Source organism: Eleutherodactylus coqui, chromosome 4 (genome assembly GCF_035609145.1).
Source record: "Eleutherodactylus coqui strain aEleCoq1 chromosome 4, aEleCoq1.hap1, whole genome shotgun sequence".
NCBI classification, from domain to species: Eukaryota; Metazoa; Chordata; class Amphibia; order Anura; family Eleutherodactylidae; genus Eleutherodactylus; species Eleutherodactylus coqui.
Window position 1 is genome coordinate 282074786 of NC_089840.1, and position 12350 is coordinate 282087135.

Below are 12350 nucleotides of genomic sequence, written 5' to 3' on the forward strand. Positions count from 1 at the left end.
TGGTACCAGGCCATATAAAGCCTGGGCCTACAGGGCCTAGGAGAGAGCTGAGACCTTTGCAGGTCTGAGAGTCCTGGCTGGCTGTGTGCAGGAGCCATTTGTTTACCAGTACGTAGACAGGGACGCTCCTTGTTTAGTAAGTGCTCGGACGAGCAGGATTTACGTTATGTTTGCCTGATGTTAAGGGCTGTATTTTGCTTTTGTTTGCTTGGAAATAAACCCAGGCAAAGCCTGGACTAAAGACTTTATCCTATGTGTCACTGTCTCTGACTGCTTATGCCCAGGTTGCTACCGATCCTAAACGCTAATCCCTCACAGTGGGTTTTGACTGATGCTGTACTGATTGATTACCCTGACAGTTCTATTCTGTTGGCTGTTCGACATTTTACCAGCTGCAATAGTTTCCAGCATTCCGTCCGTCTTCACACTTGGCTGCAGCATTTACAGTACAAGCCATGCGGGGGAGATTTATAAAATGTCTTTCACGCGGTGCCGGTATTTTCTATAACAAATCTACTTAGTCTTTGAGAACTGCGGCAGATTCTAAATCCGCAGCGAGACTATTTATACTACGGATTTATGCTGCGGATTTTGAACCCCTGAAGAACAAAGGATAAAATCCACAGAAGTTTGTCAAGTAAGTCCGCAACATAATACGAGCCATTTAGGCCACCTGCACATGAGCGGATTTGCATTAAGGACTCCATGGCCGATGTCTGCACCAAATACCATCCATAGCATACTACGGAAAAACGCTTTTTCCTGCACACTTACGGAAACAAATTGCGGTTTTCACAAGCGGAGGAAATATCGCAGCACTTTTCATTTTCGTGGGATGTTAGCATGGATGGCTTCCATTTAAGTCAACGGAAGCTGCTCGACCCGTGGTCCATCCGCAACTGACATTGCAGGCATGTCACAGATTCCAATTCATCACCTAGCGACGGTGTGGGGGAAAAAAATTGAGAAAAAAAAGCTGTACAGCGCATGTCCGACAGCGAGTCGTGTGGACCATCCGCAGTATAGATGAAGAACAGAATAGACAGGTACGAGCAGATGCCGGCCGGGTACAGGGTCAGAGTCCCCTGTGGGCTACTGCATACAGAAATCAACCTCTTTGTGTGCAGGCGGGCTTAGATGTGGATTTGGCCCCTGCGTATTTACTGCATAATAGCTGCAAGCTACCACTGTGGAAAGCCCATAGTAATCATGCTTCATGTGAAGGTGGCAGAAGGACTGAATTGGTATTAAGTCCTCTGACGTAGATGTGACCAGAGACTGACATATATAAGAATGATGGAACGTGGGGGCGTGGCCTGCGACCAAGATGGACGGTCGCACCTAAGTGAAGCTCCCCAGGGGATCCTCTAAAATCCTGCCAAAATCCTGGCCTAATTCGCTCCACTCACCTCCCTGAGGCACCGACGGGACCCACACACCCTGCTGCAGCTGCGGAACGGGGGACAGCGGCGCCTCCGAGACCCCACCGGACGGCGGGAACCTCGGGACGCAGCGCGGGGGTGACCGCTCGCCAACGCCCTGCCAGCACTCTCAGCCGCGACCCGGCGACGCTGCGCGCCAGAGCCTCCAGACCCGCATACCCCCGCTACACCATCGGGACCAGTCCCCGGCACCTGAAGCCGGCATTGTAATAGACCGCGGCTCTCTATTATCGGCAGCGCGAACGGCCGCACCGGACCACACCGCCCAGCCCCCCCGTGATCAGTGAGGACACACACAGCCCTAGACAAGGGCCATCCCCCGGACCCCGACGAGACATCTCAGCAGATGCGCTGGGGAATTGTTGTCCTGCTGACGGATTCCTCCTGTCGCGTCCCGCTGGCGGAGCCCCGGGCGAACCCTCTCCCTGCGAGTCCCGATCACACTGCGTGCTGGCCTTCCTCCCCTGCCGGACAAAACTCGTCAGACCAGCGGCACGCCGACCGGAGCTGCCACGTTGCTGCACTGTGCCAACCTGCTCGCCAGCACACAAGAGCCGCGGCAAATTTCTCCCACCGTTGAACCCCTGCTCCGGGAGACCACGAACTGTGAGTAAACCCTGGTGGGTCACTACCCGGGAGGTCGACATCCCTTAGGCTAGATTGGAGGAGGGGGGGGGGGGGTCACCCAGCACACTGGGAGCGTCCCCCGGACAAAGCCCCTGGCAGGACACCCCCTAGGATAGCAGAAGCCATATCGCAGCCCCCCACAAACCCGGGCACCCGAGACAACCTCTGATAAACGGCGCAAAAGAGGGCAGCGGAAATAACTGGTCTGTTAAGGCATCTACCTGCCTGGGGCCCGAGGGCTACCCCCCTGGAGTCACCACAGGACCCCCACCGAACCTCAGGGTCCTAGACTTCGCACCTCCTTCAAACACCACCTCCTGCCAGACTGACTGGACTGTAATCCAGCCCCCTATACAGCGCTCTAGGGCCCACATCCCACACCCCCAACGACTGACCGCAACCAGCTAACACCGCTAGGTGTCTCAAGTCACTCAGCTCTCCAAAACATCACGAGCAGAGCTCCTCTCCAGCCCCATACATTCTCTCTCAATATCATCGCGGAGCCACACTCCTACAGCCTCAATTATCCTCCCCGCTTAATATCTGTTCAACATGAGTACCCGAGCCAAGGGCAGCACTGCAGCCGAAAAACTTAAAGAATTCTCCCGGACAGAGACACCTGAACATACACCACGTCCATCGCGAACCACCCAGGCGAGGGAGAGCGAAACAGACCCGGGGCAGTCCCCAGAACCCACTATGCGACAACTTCTTGAAGCTATCAATATCTGCAAATCGTCCCTCACGGGCAAAATAGACGAAATCAAAGCGGACGTTTCCCTGCTGAGGCAGGACTTACAAAATATGCGAGGCAGAATGAGCGAGATGGAAGACCGCGTTTCTAATATTGAAGACTCCCTGAGGCTACTCCCGGCAGCAATACACAAAGCTACTAAACAGTCAGAATTCTGCCAGTCCAAGATGGACGACTTAGAAAATTGCCTCCGCCGTAACAACCTACGGATAATCGACTTGCCAGAACGAGCAGAGGGTTCCCAACCGGAGACATTCACTGAGAACTGGCTAAAATCTATACTGAGGAACGACATTTTCTCAGCCTCCTTCACCGTGGAGAGAGCCCATCGTGTCCCAGCCAACACCCCCCACCCCCCCGCGCCCCTTCCTGGCAAGGATTCTAAATTGCAGAGACCGTGATGTTGCACTGCGTCAAGCCAGACTTAAAGGCCCACTCAAATACAACAATTCGGTGATCTCCATTTTTCCTGATTTTTCCGCGGATTTACAGAAGCAAAGAGCCACCTTTATAGAGGTCAAGAAAAAATTCAAGGACAGAAACATCCCTTACTCCATGGCCTACCCTGCCCGCCTGCGCATCGTAGCGGACGGAAAAGTCCTCTTCATGCAGTCAGCAGCCGAAGCCATGGAGTGGCTCCATATGCATCCCATACCATCCGCGGACGCTGGATCCTAAATATGTTGTAGCTATATTCTAAATCTTATTTACAATGTTATTTTTTATAATTCCCCTGGCCTACTGGGAACACGTGCAATTAATATTTAATAACTCCCATATCGGGACCTTAACACATAATAAATAAGACGCAAAAATCATTAGACTCAGTCGGTGCCACTATTTCCCTTAACGCCATAGGAATTTCCCCTACTGGTAACAACCGTTACTCTCTCGTTAGAGCGTAACTTAAAGGTTTTTTTTTTGTCTTGACATTCCCGTCATAACAGTTAAACGGAATGTCACATGTTAAATGTTTGTGTGATTATAGTTCATTTTTTGTTAAATTCCCGGAGAGTCCGCGCTGGTGCCATTATTTTACTATTATACGCAAAATATCGTCGCTCTTAAACACCCTATTTGTGAATTACTGTTCTATACCACTTAAATGACGTTAACATGTCTCAGTTGGAATGTGAGAGGCCTGGGCACCACCGCCAAGCGCAAAGCTGTGTTCTCATACATCAAACAATTTAACCCTCACATTGTATGTTTGCAGGAAACTCATCTCACTACAGAAAGAGCTGAATTCCTCAAAAAACCTTGGGTCCAATGGGTAAGCCACTCTTTTCACACCTCCTCCTCCAGGGGGGTATCACTCCTTATCCACAAAGCAGTAAGATGGAACCCAATTAGCACCCGTAGAGACCCTGAAGGGAGATTCATTTTCATATATGCGGAAATAGATTCTAAGCCCTATACCATCTTATGTATATATAACCCGCCCCATAACAATCTATATCCCCTACAAGCGGCCATAGCATTCGCCAACCAATACCCCCTGGCAAATGTCATCTGCATGGGGGACTTTAACCAAGTAATGGACTCAAATATAGACAGGTTCCATACATCTTCCACAGCCCCTACCACAGCTAAATCCCCCCTGCAACAGCTAACTGATAGTGTGGGATGGGTAGATTTCTGGCGCATCAATCACCCCACTACCCATGAGTACACCTGCCACTCCTTGGGACATAACACCCTGTCCAGAATTGATTATATATTCGGCTCCCCATCTCTAGCAATTCACCTCTCCAACATAACACACTGCCCGCGAGGCATCTCGGATCACTGCCCGATACTATTATTCTTAAAATTCCCCCAATATAAGATCATCCCCACCTGGAAAATACATCCATTCTGGCTTAAACTTATCGATACCGACAACCAAACACCCGACCACATATCAACCTTTCTAGACGTCCACAACAACAACACCCACTATGCCCTGAAATGGGATACCCTCAAAGCTTACCTCAGGGGCTGTCTTAAATCTGCCATCACCCACATTAAAAAATCCACATCCCAGTCCGACCGCGATATTGAGGCCCGGGCTGTGGAGGCGGAAAAACTATACATTTCTGACTCTACAGACTCCAACAAGGTAGCATGGCTTGGCATGTCCCGCCTGCATAAAATTCAAATCCACGAAAAAACCAAACGCAAAATATTCTTCACCAAACAATATTACTTCGAACTGGGGAATCAATCTAGCCACCTTCTGGCTAATCTCATCAGACGGGAGGGCCAGTCCAACACTATCCTTAAAATCCAAAATCTACAAGGTGAAACGCTCACCGACGCCCAGTCCATCACAGAACGATTTAGAGAATTCTATGCCAATCTCTACAGCTCCTCTACTAACAAATCCATTACAGACACCCTCAGCTACCTCCAAGATCTGGTATTCCCAACACTCAATGCCGACCAAATAGCGCTTCTAGAGGCCCCAATTTCCCTAGAAGAAATTCAACAAACCATCCAAGATATGGCACTGAACAAATCCCCGGGCCCGGATGGCCTTCCCATTGAAGTATACCAAAAATATAGCGAACATCTTACCCCACTACTGCACGAAACATTACTCCAGGCCCAACTAGGCAACTCCCTTCCCCCCTCATTTTATAAAGCCACTATAATCGTCCTACTAAAGCCTAACAAAAACCCGCTAGACTGTAGCTCCTATCGACCCATTTCGCTAGTCAACGCAGACTATAAAATTCTAACCAAAGTCCTAGCAACTAGACTAAACCAAGTCATTCTCTCCATTATACATCCAGACCAAACTGGCTTCATGCCAGGGAAGTCTACAACGATCAACATACGCAAAGTCCAGACCGCCATTCAGATTGGTACCAAATTTAACATGCCCTGGGCCCTCGCATCACTGGACATGATGAAAGCCTTTGACTCCCTGGAGTGGAGCTTTCTAGAGGCCTGCTTTCACGGCTTCGGTTTCGGTCCCCAGTTCATACAATGGATCAAGATTATATATAAATCCCCAAGAGCCAACGTGGCGGTGAACGGTATCCCATCGGCCGACTTCCCACTGACCAGGGGCACCCGTCAGGGCTGCCCACTATCCCCGGCTTTATTCGCCATAACGGCTCTGGCGATTCGCTTGAGATCCACTCCCGCCGTAACCGGAATCAGGTGGGGGGGGCCTGGAGAGTAAGGTGGGCCTTTATGCGGATGACACGATCCTTTTCTTATCAAATCCCGAAACCTCCTTCCCCCAGGCCTTATACCCCATTGACAAATTCGCCCAATTTTCAGGCCTACAAGTTAACTGGTCCAAATCCACGATCCTATACATGGACCATAACCCTGTGATAGATCCCTCAGTAGCTAGATATGGCCTGGCAGTGGTGTCCACATTCAAATATCTTGGGATAAACATAACCCGAAACCACAACAAGGCCCTGGAAGAAAACATTAACCCTCTATTTGAAACCATAAGACACAAACTTAAAGGGGTTGTCCCGCGCCGAAACAGGTTTTTTTTTTTAATTCAATAGGCCCCCCGTTCGGCGCGAGACAAACCCAATGCATGTGTTAAAAAAAAAAACGTGTAGTACTTACCCGAATCCCCGCGCTGCGGCAACTTCTTCCTTACCTTACTAAGATGGCCGCCGGGATCTTCACCCACGATGCACCGCGGGTCTTCTCCCATGGTGCACCGTGGGCTCTGTGCGGTCCATTGCCGATTCCAGCCTCCTGATTGGCTGGAATCGGCACATGTGACGGGGCGGAGCTACGATGACGATGCGGGACCAGCTCTCCGGCACGAGCGGCCCCATTCACAAGGCAGAAGACCGGACTGCGCAAGCGCGTCTAATCGGGCGATTAGACGCTGAAATTAGACGGCACCATGGAGACGAGGACGCCACAACGGAACAGGTAAGTGAATAACTTCTGTATGGCTCATAATTAATGCACGATGTACATTACAAAGCGCATTAATATGGCCATACAGAAGTGTATAACCCCACTTGCTTTCGCGGGACAACCCCTTTAAACAATGGTCCAGGCTGCCCCTATCAGTTGCAGGACGCATAAACCTAGTCAAAATGGCAATACAACCGAAATGCCTATATATTTTACAGCATATGCCTGTGATCATCCCCAAACGGTACTTCCAATTCCTAAACTCCCACATCTCCTCATTCATATGGGGCTCATCGAGGCCCAAACTAAGTTTAATGTCACTACAAAGACCCAAGAACCAGGCTGGAATGTCCCTCCCAGACCTAAGACTATATTACCTAGCTGGCCAGCTTCGCAATATCCGTCCGTGGTTCCAAAATACAGGAAAACCCACCACAGACCAATACCTTGAACATCAAGTGAAAGGCAACAATCTGTTAGTGTATTTGGAGTTCCCCGATTGCTCAAACCCCTCCGATTTATTACCACTCCACAGACTGGCGCTGAGTGTATGGAGGGAAACAAAATCGATCCAGAGATTTGATGATACGGTATCCGATCTCCCTCTCTGGAATAACCCAGGCCTGACGGCTCTGCAGTCAGCCCAGACCCCCAATACTGGAAGAGCCTGGGGGTCGTTTCGCTGAGAGATGTATACACAGACTGTATACTCCCTACATTCACCCAGCTGCGCGACTCAATACAATCCCCACACCTCCAGCTGTTCAGATTTTTTCAACTCAGGCACGCACTGTCCACCCAATTCCCCCCCAACTCTACTCAGTAATCCAATTTTCCTAAAATTGGAATCCTTAAATCCCAGGGACCCAAGGGCTTGATTTCGGCACTCTATACACATCTGCTCTCAGCCAAAATAAACCACAACCCGCTTCCAGTCTTTAATAAATAGACGCTCTCCATCCTATCCCTCACAACTGATGATTGGACAGACATCATGGAATCCCACCTGTCTGTCTCTCCTGCCGTGAATAATAAATTGATCCAACTTTATATAATCCATCAAGTTTATCTCACCCCTAGCCGATTACACAAAATGGGCAACGTCCCCTCAAACTCATGCCACAGATGTCACCAACCTGGGGCGAACTTTTGGCATTTAATCTGGGACTATCCACCAATCAACAACTTCTGGTCTGACATTACCGCCTTTACAAACTCACTTTTACTATCCCCTTTCACTATATCAATGGATCCCAAAATAATTCTATTTGGCCTACTGCCGGAAGATCAATGGCCCAAATATACACGCACCTTCCTCAGGAAAATACTGTTCTTGGCCCGCAAGGTGGTGGTACTACATTGGATGGCTGCAGACCTACCCCTATTAACACAATGGATAAAACTAATAAATGATGTCATTCCCTATGAAAAAATTATCTATAAAAACAGGGGATGCCCGAATAGGTTTCAGGAGATCTGGGGCCTCTGGCTCACCAACCGCTACACTTTATCATCAACCTGATCTTTATCCGGGCTCCTACCCTTCTCCTCCCCTCTCTATATTTAGCAACTCCCTCATTCCTCCCCACATTCCATTCGCATTTCTGATATACTCCCCATTTTTCCGTCAGGCGTTGAGCGGCTGCCCGGCGCGGGCTCTCCGGCACTCCCTCCCCCTTTTATTGTTATTCAGCTGTTCAACATGAAACCAAGCAAAGCAAAAAAGCAATGCCTTATTGACCAGTTTATGCAGGTACAGATCAGTACTAGGTGTACTTGTACGCATATATTTTACTCGCATAGAAATACTCAATGCCATGTATAACGCTTTTTTCCAAACAAGTATGCTCTGTACCAAGATTCTTGTATTCTGTTAAATAAAACACAGTTAAAAAAAAAAGAATGATGGAACGTGACGTCATACTCAGAATCTTTCACCCACTGACATACCATTCATGGTCGCAGGGGTCGCAATAGCGATGCGGTGCCTGCACAAAGCGGGCCCAGAGGCAACCCTCCGCCATATACAAATGCACATACAGTGCATTACCGGATTGTCGTACTGCCAGCCGCATGATTGTTACGCTGCGGCAGACAGTGCGAGTCAGACAACAGCAGAGCAGAAGAGGAGGAGGGAGGAGGAGAGAGGCAGGCAGGCACACACATAACATGGCTCGGAACAGAGGAAGCGGATGATGATGTCATACCCCTGCACTCCTGCACAGTGTACAGCATCTCTGTGCCTGCTGGTCTCCTCACACAGAGAACTGGTCCGGGGTATGTACCGATCTGTCGCTCTCATCTAGTTATCTGTCTCTCTCATCTATCTAATGACCTATCACTCTCATCTATCTATCTACCAAGCTTGCTCATCTACCTACCTATCTATCTCTCATCTATCAACCTACCTATCTCTGTCATTTATCTGTTTACCTACCTCTCTCATCTATCTCTCCATCTACCTACCTATCTCTCTTGTTAGCGCAATCTTCGCTATTCGATATACGGTGGGTGCCGTATTAGATAGGAATAATGTACAGGCCTGGAGACCCTTTTAAAAGAGCACACGTCTAAATCATGTGTGCCAAGGTTCTCCTTTTATTTTGGCGGGTAAAAGTTTATATAAGGTTTTAAATCAGAAAGTTAGGTAATTTAGGATACAGTTACATGATTTTGTGTGCTGGTAGGTCATTCTCATAGGGAGGTATTTGTGAGGTAGCTGTGAGATCATTTACCCGGGAGGAGCTTCCCCTGAGCATGCTCTATTCATTCTTGACTTGTTGTCCGAAGGAAATACTTCCCGTGTTTCTCTCCAACCAGTCATTTCCTGTCAATTTACACAAAGGCATTCCTAGATCGGTTTTCAACTGGTTGAAAACCGGTTTGACCAGTTTTTGGACACAAAGCACTGCTCCTTCAATTCTCATGGAGGAGGGGGGGGGGGGGTCGATGTTTCCTTCCCCCAGAGGATTAGATTAGAGACACAATATAGCATCTTCACAGCTTATAAAAAAACAGAAAATACAGACAAGATGGTGAACCTCTCAGCCATCTACCACACTCTCATCTACCTACCTCTCTCATCTATCTACCTTATCTGTCCATCACTGCTATATAGTTATGCATCTCCCTGTATAGACTGTATATAATTGCACATTTTGCACACAATTAAAAAATGCATCAAAAACACCTGCAGTTTCTTATAGTGTATGCGGCATCTTAAAAACGTATGTGGTCTTTGAATACCGCATGCAGTTTTTTAAAATGTATTCTTTTATTTTATTTCAAAAGTATAACAAAAAACATGAACACACCCTAAGGCCGCTCTCACACATGCGTTCAGAAAACACAGTTCTAAATTGTGGCATTTTTACTGCAATTTCTAGTGGAGTTTTTGAACGCATGGTACAACATTTGACAGCGCTTCTAAATGCACCCCACCATTGTGATGCGTGAGGAGGTACGTTAAAAAACACAAAAATAGAACAGACAGCTCTCGAAAATCACGGCATTAGGAACACTGCATTCAAGCTCAGGTCTGAGTAACCCCATTAAGGTCAATAGGAACATTGTACGGTGGTTAGCATGACTCTCGGGGCGCCGTGCTAATAGCGGTAAAGAGCCGTGTGAGAGAGTGGCCCAAGGGGCTACAAACAAGTTTTCCTGTGGTGCAGGATTTAGGCATGGGTACAGGGGGTGGGGGAGGCCCTGAGCTGAACTTTTGCACCCGGGCCCCTGAGCCTTTAGGTACGCCTCTGCTCTCACCTCTCCTGTAAGCTGAAAGAGTATCTCTAACATGAGCTTGAATAAACTCTCCGCCATCTTGTCCCGGTTTCTCTCCATCCTTGTCGGGTCAATCAGGATAATTATCTGATATAGAAGATATCAGCGGAGGATCCTGAAAGGGAAGAAGACGAGACAATGTAACATCATACAAAATCCGCTATAATAATACAATTACCGGGCATTCCCCCCTATTCCCTTCCGCACCCCAGCTGAGCCCCAACACAGCCCCCTCCACACCCCACTGCTCGGCCCCCACTGCTGACCCCCAGTTCATTAGCACCATTATCAGCCATCTTCTGTCTTCCTGACTGACAGGACTGCCACACAGCGCCACGCTGTTCACAGCATTACCTGACTTGTCCCACAAACCCCAGACATGCTGGGTGCAAGGATGGAGAGGGGGCGGAGTCAGGTGATGCTAGGAACAAAGCCACTCTGGGCAATACATAGGGGGCACTATAACTAAGTGGGGCAACAAAGGCAGCATTACAGCTTAGTGAAGGCACAAAGGGACTTCTTAATTAAAGGGAAATAGACATTACTAATTTGTCAGACCACAGAAGATGCATTAGTACTATAGGGGAGTTACTGAGAGGTTAATTGGGGCAGTGTCAGGATGGACAGAGTGTGCAGGGACTAGTCATAGCTGGAAGAAGTCTTCATAGTGGTCTGGGCCCAGAGAAAGAAAATAAATGGATGACCACAATCAGAGGACACATCACCTGTGATCACTGAAGGTAACTGCACTGTAATCACTAACACTGGAGGTAACTGCACTGTAATAACTAATAATGGAGGTAACTACACTGTAATCACTATCGCTGTGTACAGCTGGTATGTTTTAGAACTCTACTATCACTCTGAGGGGATCAGTAAGCTTCCAACACACAAGGATACACGGAATACAAGAACTTCTTAGTGTGTGCATTTCTCCTTATATCTACATTAGTTAATCACATTGCAGTGAGGCTACATTCACACGAGGAGCTTTAGAAGAGGTTTTGGAGAGTCTGTGAAGAGCAGCATTTAAAAAACAAAAACACCCCAAAAAAGTTTAAAAAAACAAAGCAGGGGTGGCGTGGCCAGCTAATGGAGGAGTAGGACACATCTCTGCTCGGCTCCAGCACCCGGCCCTAGTTATCCTTAATGCGGATGACCCAGACCGGGCTTTTAACGAACATGCCGAGGGAGAAGAAGAGGGGAGCATCACCGACCTCCCTGGACGACCCCAGAAGAAATATAACCGTCTTCCTGAGAAGAACAGCGGGAGCGGAGTCCCACGCGGCCGCTCCCAAGGTGGCGTCCGCAGCACTTCCAGCGCAGCAATCAAGCCCTGAATCAGACCTCGACCAGCAGCCTGGAGCGAGAGCCCAGGGCAGACCTGGAGGCCGCGGTAGTCCGACAGCAGACCCTGGAACTACCAGCCACCACCACAGCAGAATCAGCGAAGAATCGTCCGCGGGAAGAGATACCCCGATACACGCTGGTGGCCGCACGGAGGGGAGAAGAGGAGGAGCGGCATGGCGGGACGGAGACTTAGCACCCGTGGCAGCGGGACGCGAATCCCCGGTACTCACCAGCGGCCTCGCGGAGGGAGTGAGAAGAGGAGCGGTGAACCGGTACAGAGGCACAGCTTCCAAGACGGCGGGGAGTGTACCCCAGGTACTCGCAGCGGCAGTGAAGAGGGGGGGGAGGGGAGGAGCTGCGAGCCGGGACAGTGGCACAGCATCCAAGGCGGCAGAAGAGGTGAGTGCAGCTGGCAGGCCAGCTACAGAGGAGTGGGGAGACATAAACAGCCCAAAGCCGGGGTCCCCTGGGGCACACGTAGCCCCCCCTCACATTACTATGGAGAAACC

At 49.2% G+C, this 12350-nt stretch overlaps 1 protein-coding gene across 1 annotated transcript in view; it reads right to left on the minus strand.

Annotated features, from left to right (window-relative positions):
- LOC136626731 (zinc finger protein 345-like) overlaps positions 1–10551 on the minus strand; it is a 28040-nt gene extending 17489 nt beyond the window's left edge. The window contains exon 1 of the mRNA XM_066601738.1: positions 10474–10551. Within this exon, the coding sequence (XP_066457835.1) occupies positions 10474–10551 (78 nt within the window). The remainder of the gene's footprint in view (positions 1–10473) is intronic.
- Between the last annotated feature and the right edge of the window lie 1799 nt (positions 10552–12350).